Below are 12,355 nucleotides of genomic sequence, written 5' to 3'. Positions count from 1 at the left end.
GAGAGATTCAGTGATGAGATTTCCTCCGCTTGCATGGAGATACATTTTTCCATCTTTCTCACCTGGGTTCTCTCATCAATCATTTGGTCAGCGACTTCAATGAGTTCAGCTGTTTTGTCATCCAACTTTGTCATTGTGTTCATTAATTGATCTTCTTTGGTCTGCAACATTTGGACTAGAACATTATTGCTATGAGTAACGTTCATCAAAACTGCACGCATGTATTCAAGTTGCGTGCTCCTGCTTTTAGGTAATTCGTCAGATTTATCTAGTTTGACATGGACTTCATCATATTTATTTTTGGTTAAATCGAGTTCCTGTTCCTGCATCACAGAGTCGCCTCTTCACTGTTGACGTTGAGACTGGTGTTTTGCAGGTACTAATAAAGCTGCCAGTTGAGGACTTGTGAGGCGTCTGTTTCTCAAACTAGACACTCTAATGTACTTGTCCTCTTGCTCAGTTGTGCACCGGGGCCTCCCACTCCTCTTTCTATTCTGGTTCGAGCCAGTTTGCGCTGTACTGTGAAGGGAGTAGTACACAGCGTTGTACGAGATCTTCAGTTTCTTGGCAATTTGTCGCATGGAATGGCCTTCATTTCTCAGAACAAGAATAGACTGATGAGCTTCAGAAGAAAGGTCTTTGTTTCTGACCATTTTGAACCTGTAATCGAACCCACAAATGCTGATTCACCAGATTCTCAACTAGTCTAAAGAAGGCCAGTTTTATTGCTTCTTTAATCAGAACAACAATGTCTCATTGGTTGGAACAAATTAATTTGGTCGTTATCTGAGAAATTGACCTGGTTTGTTTGGTTTGTTTGGCAATTTAACTTCCTTGTTAAATCGAATGAGACAATGACATCCAATTGAGATTGGTTGGATATTATTAAAGTGTAACCAGTTGTTACAAATGTGAGAAGACATTGGCCCTCACATTGGGCCAAAAAAAAATACTGTTGACTCTTCAGCACAAGGGGTCACTTACCCCAGAGAGCTGAATTCCAAAGAATTTCAGCAGAGGCGGGACTTCCGTCGGCCAAGGCATAGGATTTCACGCTGAAACCTGAAATGACACTGGATTCCCACAACGCGTGGGAGTTCGCTGTGAACAAAGGAAAATGGCTGATCTCTATTTGTTAGCTTAGCATCTAATGCAAAGCTAGCCGTTCTTGCACAAGAATGTTAACTTTCAAGCACAAACAAGGTCCCCTTCAATACGGGACCAGGGGTTTACTAACGACGTCTCACATTCAACCCAATCTGCATTTCTTACTAGTATTGTTACCGAAAAAACACACAATAACATAAAGAAATATTCACTGTGTATACTCACGCTTCTAAAGCGTGATAGACAGAGATATAATACTTTGCTTCGGCCAAACTAATATATTTTCTCAAATTTCCTTTATCGGCTGACCCATATGTCCTAGCTCTAGGAGTTAATACTAGCCGAGTGCTCGCTCGTGAATCGTGAGAGACAGAGATATAAATACTTTGCTTTGGCCATACAAATATATTTTCTCAAATTTCCTTAATCGGCTGGTCCATATTTCCTAGCTCTAGGAATTAATAATTGGTGAGTCTACTCACTCTGACCCTTTGTCGTGTATACAACACCGGAGGCAATCTTTCTAGTATCTTAGTCAAAAGGAATCACTCACTCTCAACGATAATCCTACCTACAGCTCTATTGGTGTATAACGTAATTTGCTGCACAATTCATATAGACTGTTCAACAGTAAGGCTTAATTTTGTTTTAGATTCCTCACACAAGGGCTCCAATATGTGACTTTACTTTCATGAATCTGATGACTGTTATTAATTTAATTGGGTAACAATTAAACATAGTTGATTAAATAAATAATAGTCATCTAGAGACTGCAGGGGTTCAAAGTTGCTAAATTTGAATATAGAAATGGATTTGATCAAACAAAACTATTCTACATTTTATCTCTGGGACACTCAGGAAATCAAATCAGAGCAAGATTACTGAATAATTACTGATCACAATCTGACACTTATGGATAGAAAGCTTTCTAAGAGCAGGTTTAACCTCTCTACTGTTAGAAAGTCAGATCAATTAAGAATACCTAAGAGTGAATTCAATTATTTGAAAACGCAATTAAGGGAATTAACTGATCCAGACTACAATAAATGGCTTCCTAAAGAAAATCAAATCCAAACCTAGCCAAAAGAGCACTCTTCCTTGGCTAAATGGAGAAATCTGGAAATTTGTGGTGGTTGAAAAATGAGTTTTAATGACTCCAACCTAAGTGTATGTAAACTTCCGACTTCAACTGTACCTACTACGTTTAATCATTGGTAGATTACATTAATAATGTAACAATTATTAACTCATTAAGAATTTGGGGCACCATGGGAAAAGTTTATTTAATTAGTTAGCGTTTTCCGAATTAACTCAATAATATATCCATATCAAACCTACCTTCTCAAATGACTTTGATAGCAACAGTGAATCTATTAAGTGGAGATTTCTCAACAATTACACTCACAATAGCACATTGGTAACAGTCGGTGACAAATGTCTATGCTGAGTAGGGCCTGGCTTGGTTAAAACCCTGGATGGGAGACCAAAGGGTAGCTGTAGAAGTTTAGATCAACTCTCCAGTAATAGGTGTTGACCAGCCTGTAGTTTTTTTCTTGATGTGGATATTTCTTCAAAAGGTATAAATTCAAAATATATCATACAAGGTTTGTCAATGTTGAAAATTGGTTACCTGTGGTTGAAGTTTCACCCTCAACAGCAGTTTATGTTGATACTTTTTTCAAATCCAAAGTATTTTCCACTTAAATTCCAATTCAGAATATGTTACGTTCAAACAGTTTCTGCCCAGTGGGTAGAGTCTCTGGATGTGTCCCGAGTCCTGACTCTCTACCCCACTTTCAAATACATGTCAGTAACTGTGCAAGGTAACACTTCAGGGTGGAAAAGGTGTAACATCAGGACACAGACTCTTAGTTTGAGGGGTTAAAATTAAGCTCTCCCCTAAGGTTGTGGTTGATTAATTACATGTATTTGAATGTATGTAATTCAAGTGGATTTAAACACATTTTTTTGTTAACTTTGATTGTCTGTGTACTTGTGTGTCGGCTGTAGTGTCTGTCGGCTAAACCCATCCATGGTAATGTGCACATCACTGGAAGACTGTACAGTAAAACTCTAGGTGCACTTCCATCATCTGACATGCCTGTCTTTCTCACTCATGGCTGTATCAAGGCTTGAACTGGCATTTAAAATGAGAAATGGGCTCGCTTAGGCTCTACTCCTTTGCTCTTGCAGGTCTCCATCTCTCTCTCTCTCTTTCACCCTCTCCCGTCTCTCACCCCCCCCCTCGCTCCCTCTGTCTCTCTCTCACTCCTCACTCTCTTTCGTCCTCTCTTACCTCTCCTCACTCTCTTTCGTCCTCTCTTACCCTCTCTGTGTGTGTCTGCTCTCGAGGGGACCATGACAATCTCTTTCGTGGGGGCTAGGTGGCATTTGTTCCCCTGGATTAGTCACTTCCCAGGGATTCTCTTCCCTCTCCCTCTCTCTATCCCTTCACTCCATCTCTCTCTCGCCCACTCTCTCCTCACTGCAGAGTTAGGGAACCAAGGGAAATATTCTTCTCTTTAGCTGTTCTCTCCTTTTGACTACTCTCTCTCTCTTCTCTAGCTTAGCTCTCCTCTCCTGACTCAAATTGAGAAAATCGATCCAGGAACAAAGAGAACCTTACCATTTCTCTGCTTGATTTGAAAGATAAACCCAAGTATTTCCTTTGTTTTTTTATTTTATTTGTTTTTTTTCTGCAGAATTTGCATTCTCTATGTCTCTATTGTAATTTGTAACCATGGTGTATAAATATGCCTCCTATTTAGAGAGCCTGATGGTATCCACGGATTGTGCAGCAGTTTAACAGGCATTTTCTAGAGAGAGAGAGTTTATTTGACCCTTCTGTAAATGTATTATTTTCATGTAATGTATTCTTGTGCCTGCCATTGTTGATGGGGAGTTGAATGATGTTGTTATCTGTCTGTTTGTGGTTTAGCTGTAGGGAGCCAGCAGCCCAGAACCATGTAGATTCTGTGTCCAGAGCAGTCTATAGCTGCCCAGAGACCTGCCCTGAGAGCAGGCTGCATCCGGTGTAAGCAGGCCATCCCGTGTGACACACACACAAACGTCCCATGTGTAGGGCCCTTCATACCTCTGAGAGGAGGAGAGGAGACAATCTCTTTTCCCCCGGCCACAGCAGAGAGTCAAGTCAAGTGGGAGGGAAAAACACATGCATGTATCACCAAATCCCAAAGCCTTATTTATCAATCTGTGTTTTTTTTTTTTTTTTTTTTACCAACCCACAATATGTAGCCAGTGATGCATTGACATGCAAAGCGAGAGAAGCGAGAGATAGATGAGAGGGAAGGTAGTAGAGTGTGAAAAGGAAGCTTTAAAGCAAATTCCGTGGCTATGTAGCTGCTGCCCCCGTTAAACCCACCACGCCCAACCCTCTAGCTGCTGTGTTTGCTAGTGATGGGGAAAAAGTGTGACACCAATCAGGCCCCTGATGACGGGAGTTGCCCACCCCTGAGTCTAGCGTGCACACACACACACACACACACACACACACACACACACACACACACACACACACACACACACACACACACACACACACACACACACACACACACACACACACACACACACACACACACACATGCACCAAGGCCTCTGTCTGGTTAGAGAGAGCAGAGCAGCAGAGCTCTGATGGTCCCCAAAGCTTAGCCCATTTCTCCCTGCCAGACCTCCATTTACATTCAGCTGCTCTCTCTCGCTCTCTCTTTCTCCCCCTTCCCTTCCTCCCTCCTTCCCCTGTCACACCCTTCTCTTTGTTTCCCCTATAGTTTTCCCCCACTCCCCAACTCTCACGCTAACAACAGATTGCGGGAAGGGAGGCCTTGGCCTGCTGTATTTCACATGCAACCCACAAGCACACACAAAAAAAACACACACACACACACACACATAATGGAGAAACGTATATAGCACATGTATGCTGAACAGAACAAAACAAAATAGCAGATTAGCTTTAAGCAGAGATATCAGAATAAGAAACGGCTTAGCAAAGCAATGGGGATGTTTGATCCTCATTACATCATATAAGCATTTCATGTCATTCACAAGCCCCAACACATTTGCAGTTGTTCTGCTAGGTGCAGCGTTCTGCTCTGTGTGGAGCACATCCTTTGGAACTGTACCCAATGGTAATCAGACCTAATGGAAAGCTTGTTTTCACCTGGCCAGCTCGGAGGTTTATTTGTGACAATTAAAAACGGTTTCAGTTCTTTTAAACCCAGGTTAGATGATGAAAAACATGGAGTCTATTACCTATTCAACTATGTCAAATCAGAATACTGTGTATTTTCCCTGTCTGCAGCAAAAATGTATAACTGAAATCTTAAAGCTAGTCAGTAGATATTGACCGGCGGTAAAATTGTAACACTTGAAAACCTTTTCAGTTTAAATGGGAAGTACAAAAAATACTTCAACTAGGTCATAGTAGGACCTCAGGAAATTATCTTCTCTACACACTGTATATGATTTCCCTGTCTGCTGCAGAAATTAATAACTGAACATCCTAAGAATACTTGTAGAACTACCTGAATCTGAGTTTAAAGCCAATGAGTCAGTGGATATTGTCTGCATCCAAAATGGCACCATATTTCTTATATAGTTCACTACTTTTGACCTATAGGGCTCAGGTCAAAAGTAGGACAGTATGTATAAGGTGCCATTTGGGAAGCAGATTCAGTCTTTAGGCCCATTACAGCTCAGAACAACACCAGAATAGAACAGGAACATGTTCCAGAATGGAACGCCGAGCAACTCCGAAGAGAATATCAACATTTCAGGCTCTTGTGTCACAACTGTTAAACATGTTTAATTCAGTGAAGTGCATGATTCTAAATATAGTTTTATGGAAAATATGTGCCTAGCCAATCTTCACAGAGTGCTAAGAAGGGAGGTGAAGAAATTAGGGGAGGTATGATGCAAGGGGAGAGGATGAGGAGGAAAGGAGAGGGAATGAGAGAGGAAGAAGATGAGAAAGGAGGAGAGGGTAAAGGAGAGGAGAGGAACTTGTAGGAGTAGAGGGGAGGAGAAAGCGAGAATATAGGAGGAAATGTGAGGCTAGATGGACTTAATTACTCAATTTGTGCTGGCTAACAGCAGGGGAGGAGGGGAGGGATGGAGTGACAGGGGGAGGGATGGAGGGAGGGCTGGCCAGTGACTAAGGTCTGTTTCATTATGGAGATTTTCACTGCAGTGTCTCTCCATCTCCACCCCTCCATACCACCGCCCCTCCCTCCCTCCCATCTCCCATCTGGCCTGTCTTCTCCTCCTTTTCTACCCTTCTCTTTGTTTTTCCCTATAGCCCAGAACCTCTCTCATAGCTAGCTCTCCCCCCACTCCCCCACTCTCACGCTAACAACAGATTGGAAGCTGTTGAAGAAAGGGAGGCCTGATGTGTTTCACATGCAACACACAAATACACACACACACACGCACGCACGCAAACACACACACAAACACATGTATACAGTGTATGTACATTCTTAGATTTGTTGTTGTTGTTGCTATCTAGAACCAGAAGGGTTATTCTGCTGTCTCCTTAGCAGAACCCTTAGAACAACCCTTTTTGATTCTAGGTAGAACCCTTTTGGGTTCCATGTAGACCCCTTTCCACAGAGAGTTCTACCTGGAACCAAAAAGGGTCCTCCCTATGGGGACAGCCAAAGCACCCTTTTGTAACAATTTTTTTCTATGAGTGTACTGACACAGTCCCAACTGAGCTTAGTGTTCTTATGTTTTGAACATCCGAATTGTCATGTATCTGCAGCAGAACAGAACAAAACAACATAGTAGATTAGCTTTAAGGAGGGAGATCAGGATAACAAACATTTTAGCAAAGCAATTGGGATGTTTTTGATCCTCATTATATCATAAAAGCTTTTAATTTAATTTTACAAGCCCCTGGTGAAGGCCAACATGTTTTGTTTTTCTGCTCAGTGCAGGGTTCTGCTCTGTGTGGAGCACATCCTTTGGACCCGTGCCCAACGGTAATCAGGCCTAATGGAAAGCGTGTTTGCACCTGGTGAACTCTGTTTCTATTGAACATGCCATACAAATAAAGGCATTTTAATTATTTATATGAAGAGTGCCTTGATCCTCCTTTCTTTTTGATTTAGACAGATTACCTTGGCATTCTTAGGCACAGGAACTAAGATGGTTTTCTTGAAGCATGCAGGTATTAGAGATTGGGTCAGAAAGAGGTTGAAAATGTCAGTGAAGACTGTGTAACATTTGCCCATTTTGGCCATGTGTTTTAGGTTATTGTCCTGCAGAAAGTTGAATTAATGTCCCATTGTCTGGAAAGCAGACTGAACCAGGTTTTCCTTTAGGATGTTGTCTGTGCTTATTAGCTCCATTCTGTTAATTTTTTTATCCTGAAAAACTCTCCAGTCCTTAACGATTGCAAGTATACCCATAACACGATGCAGTCACCACTATGCTTGAAAATATGAAGAGTGCCCCAAATATAACACTTTGTATTCAGGACAAAATGTTAATTGCTTTGCCACATTTTTTGCAAAATTAGTTTAATGCCTTGTTGAAAACAGGATGCATGTGTATTCTGTTACAGGCTTCATTCAGTTCACTGTCAATTAGGTTAATATTGGGGAGTAACTATAAGGTTGTTGATCCATCCTCAGTTTTCTCCTATCACAGCCATTACACTTTGTAACTGTTTTAAAGTCACCATTGGATTCATGGTGAAATCCCTGAGCGGTTTCCTTCCTCTCCGGCAATTGTTAACATGGACGTTTGTATCTTTGTAATGAGTGGGTGTATTGATACAACATCCAAAGTGTACATCTACCAATAGGCCCCCATTCCCTGCGGCAACATTCTCATGGACCGTGTTAAGGGCTGTGTTTGTCTCTGTATGCACACTATTCCCTATATAGTGTACTACTTTTACCAGAGCCCTATGATAGTGTAATACATAGGGAAGTAGTGTAATATATAGGGAATTGGGTCAAAAGTAGTGCATGTTTTCTGTTCAGGGAATAGGGTGCCTTTTGAGATGCATCCAGAGCCAGAGACGGTGTTTGTCTGTGTGTTTGTTTTGATGTATTGACTGACCCAGGAACTGTGTGTCTTGACTCCACAGGGGAAGTCCTATGTGTTTGACCGGGTGTTCCCCACCAACACAACACAGGAACAGGTGTACAACACCTGCGCCAAACAGATAGTCAAAGGTGAGTGCCAGCCTCTGTCTGTCTGTCTGCCTGTCTGTCCGTCCGTCCGTCCATCCGTCTCTCTCTCTCTCTCTCTCTCCTCAGTATTTGTGGGTTCGATTACAGGCTCAAAATGGCCAGAAACAAAGACCTTTCTTCTGAAACTCGTCAGTCTATTATTGTTCTGAGAAATGAAGGCTATTGCATGCGAGAAATTGCCAAGAAACTGAAGATCTCGTACAACGCTGTGTACTACTCCCTTCACAGAACAGCGCACCCTGTCCCTAACCAGAATAGAAAGAGGAGTGGGAGGCCACTGTGCATAACTGAGCAAGAGGACAAGAACATTAGAGTGTGTAGTCTCAACGTCAACAGTAAAGAGGCAACTCCGGGATGCTGGCCTTCAAGGCAGAGTTCCTCTGTCCAGTGTCTGTGTTATTTTGCCCATCTTAATATTTTATTTTTATTGGCCAGTCTGATATATGGCTTTTTCTTTGCAACTCTGCCTGGAAGGCCAGCATCCCAGAGTCGCCTCTTCACTGTTGACGTTGAGACTGGTGTTTTGCGGGTAGTATTTAATGAAGTTGCCAGTTGAGGTCTTGTGAGGCATCTGTTCCTCAAACTAGACACTCTAATTGGGCCACTGTACACCTATGTAGAGATTCCATTCAAAATCTGCCGTTTCCAGCTACAATAGTCATTTACAACATTAACAATGTCTACACTGTATTTCTGAACAATTTAATGCTATTTTAATGGACAAAAAAAAGGACATTTCTGAGTGACCCCAAACTTTTGAACGGTAGTGTATGTACAACACTTGTCCCAAAGATATCGTCAAAGGTAAGTCCAGAGCAGACCGTAGCTGATAGAACAACTGATAGCTGATAGACCATTCATTGCATGCACTTTCTGTTTCTGAAATTTAATTCCAGTATTATTTAGGCCCTGATGAAAAGAAATTAAAGTAACAATAATGTGCAAGCTTATCTTGAATAAAACATTTGAGCTATCTATCTTGCTCTCAGTCTCTCCTTTGCTCTTTCTCTCCTCCTTGCACGCTCTCTCTCTCACTCTCTCTGTATCTCTCTCTCCCCTCTCTGTCATCTTGCTGTCCAGCCTTCCCTCTCCTTTCCCACATGCATAGAGAGACAGTGTAGATTGCAGATTTCAATCCCGTTGTCTAACATGACAAACGAGTGCTATGCTGTCTGCCTGTGATTGAGCCTGGGACAGATTAATGAAAGGGAAAGAACAGCACTGTCAGAAGAAAGAGAAATAGAGAAAACAGATGAGAACACAGCCAGAGCGTAGCATAGGAAATCAAGTGTAGTAATAAAGAAGAGAGGGGAGAACAAAAAGAAAGGATGAGAGGAAAGGAAAATAAGAGAGGTGTGAAACATACTGTAGACAAGGAAGAAAGGAAAGGAAGGGAGAACAGAGTGAAAGAGATGCCATAGAGCTGGTCTAACTCAGTGTGTCTGCAGTACAGAGATAATTGGATCTCTCTCTCTCTTTCTCTCTCTCTCTCTCTCTCTCTCTCCCTCCCAGCTGCACTGGCCTAATTGTCTCTCTGGCTCTGGCCTCTTATCGTCCTTCTCCTCCTCTCCTCTCAGAGACAGCTTCCATGTGTCTTGAATTACATGTTTATGTCACGGTTCGGTTCGGCTCGCTCCAGCATGACTAGAATAGCTTACAAAGAAAGAAAGAGAGAGAGAGAGAGAGACAGATGTAGAGAGACAGAGAGAGAGGGAAAGCAACAGAAATAAGGAAAGATAAAAGGAGTGTGAAATGAAATGGTATAGGATGAAAGAAGTTATGGTTCCCTCCGGCTCCTAGCCTGGTAGTTGGTATGTATGTTTGACTTTCTGCCCACTGACTGACAAAACAGAGGTTGTGGTGCTTGTTAGTGCTTGCTGTATTGTGCTCTCTGTAGGTGTGGGTGTGTGGTCGTGCGTGTGCGTGTGTGTGTGAGCACGTATGTGTGTGTGTTGTTCTGTAGGTGGGCAATCTTTGTTGGTGCAGTGTCTTGTTGCTATGGGCTGAATGAGGAGGCTGTTGTCTTATGTCTAGCATCCTCTCCCTACTCCTGTCTCCTTATTCTGTCTCTGTTCTCCTGCATTCTGCCTCCTGTCTCCTATCTCCTAACAAAATGTGCTGTTGCTGTATAGGCCTAACTGTCATTCCTTCTCCTCCTTCCCTGCCTCCTGCCTTCTGTCTATTGTTCCCCTGCATCTAGATATGTTGTTACAGTATATCTAACATCTATTGTCCATTGTCCTGTATCTTTCCTACTTTATAGATGTGCTGTTCTTTTGAACGTACTGTATTCTCCTGTCTCTAGATGTACTCGGGGGATACAATGGCACCATCTTCGCCTATGGACAGACCTCCTCTGGAAAAACACACACCATGGAGGTATGTTTTCGTAGACCACATCACCACAGAGACTAGACTTGGCTTGTATCCTAAATGGCACCCTATCCCCTATAAAGTGCACTACTTTTGTCCAGTTTGGGACGTAGACTGGAGCGTTCTTTATGTAGAGTGATATAAACCAGTGATTCTCAGCTGCAGTCCTCGGGTAGTACCCTGCCGGTTGCACGATTTTGTTCCAGCCCAGGAAAGCACACCTTATCGAACTGTTAGGTTCTAATTAACCAGAGTAAGAACTCGGCGGACACTATGTAAGCTCAAACCAAGTTTTTTCATCCCAAAGGGTCGAACAGCTGAACCGACAAAGACATGGTTCCACCGGTGGTGGTATACATACCATATACATTGGGTGGAGTCTCCTCCTTCTCGCTAAACATTGTATCTTCGTTTCTAGGCAGGAAACTAAGAGATAGGGCAATAAACTGTTCCTTCTCCCTTAACGTGACCTGACCTCGACCCCCTTCATCATTAATCTATGGCTCTCTCCCCTCATCAATGCCTGCCACGTGTGAGCGTTTTCCCTACACTCAGTACATTCCAAGCTTAATTGCACCCACCATATACCTTCCTCCTACAGATAACCAATAACTTCTGGTGTCGACCCTCTAAACCATAGCACTCAATATTTCAACAGGATACCTGATAATTAACCCTATTCCAAATTTTAGGAGTCAGAACCTAGAATCCATCAGAACTAATCAATGGATTGATGATTAGTTGAGTGGTTAAAAAAACACTAACTGGCATAAATCATTGTACACTCCAGTAGTTGAAGTCCCCTTGCTTTAAATTATTTACCGTCTTGTCTCCTCTCCTCTCCTCTAAATATCATCGGACTCTCCTCCAAGTTAAGTTCCTGTCCCCTGTTCATCCTTCTTTTCCGCTTCCTTTCACAATGTTTTCCTCCCCCTCTCCCCTCTAACTCCCCCTAGTCTTTTACTCTCCTTTAACCTCTGCCAAGTGACCTCCCCCAAGTGTTTTTCTCTTATCCATTCTTCCGCTCGTCTTCTCTGACGTCTCATCTTCTTTTCCCACATCCCTTCTGTCTTCTTTCAGGGCAAGCTGCATGACCCTCATGGGATGGGGATCATCCCTAGAATTGCAGAGGACATCTTCAATCACATATTCGCAATGGATGAAAACCTTGAGTTCCACATCAAGGTCTGTACTCTGTTGACAACACTGTCTGTCTGCACCAATAGTCCCATAGTCTGGTCAAGTGGTAGTGCAGCCGACTCCGGACCACACATTGCCCCTCTGGACCTCACTTTGAAAATTGCTCTGCCTTTTTAAATTTTGTCTTGCCGCCTGTTTTATCTCAACATCTATCTAGTTGATGATGTCTCCAAAAACACTGTCTGGTGTCCTAGATCTGAATGTCCTTTAGCCAAATCTTCTGCCTATTTGTATCACACCATAGGATACAGATTACTGGACCAGACTACTGCACCATCTCACCAGTACTGAGAACAGTGTGATGTCTGTATTCCCCCATGACCCTCTGGTCTGTAGTGACAACATTTTCTGCACCAGTTGCTCAGGGGGGTACCAGATCTCTATGTCAGTGTCGGTCAGTGCTGTTTAAGATGAGGGAGGACTTTTTTTGACCTTACTTCTATTACAGC

At 42.6% G+C, this 12,355-nt stretch overlaps 1 protein-coding gene across 1 annotated transcript in view; it reads left to right on the top strand.

Annotated features, from left to right (window-relative positions):
- LOC112254142 (kinesin heavy chain-like) overlaps window positions 1-12,355 on the top strand; it is a 126,124-nt gene that overhangs the window by 18,025 nt on the left and 95,744 nt on the right. The window contains exons 2-4 of the mRNA XM_042324177.1: window positions 8,228-8,315; window positions 10,639-10,712; window positions 11,787-11,891. Of these exons, the coding sequence (XP_042180111.1) occupies window positions 8,228-8,315; window positions 10,639-10,712; window positions 11,787-11,891 (267 nt within the window). The remainder of the gene's footprint in view (window positions 1-8,227; window positions 8,316-10,638; window positions 10,713-11,786; window positions 11,892-12,355) is intronic.

This window comes from Oncorhynchus tshawytscha, linkage group LG07, assembly GCF_018296145.1.
Source record: "Oncorhynchus tshawytscha isolate Ot180627B linkage group LG07, Otsh_v2.0, whole genome shotgun sequence".
Classification (NCBI taxonomy): Eukaryota; Metazoa; Chordata; class Actinopteri; order Salmoniformes; family Salmonidae; genus Oncorhynchus; species Oncorhynchus tshawytscha.
This window is presented reverse-complemented; position numbering and strand designations above follow the sequence as displayed.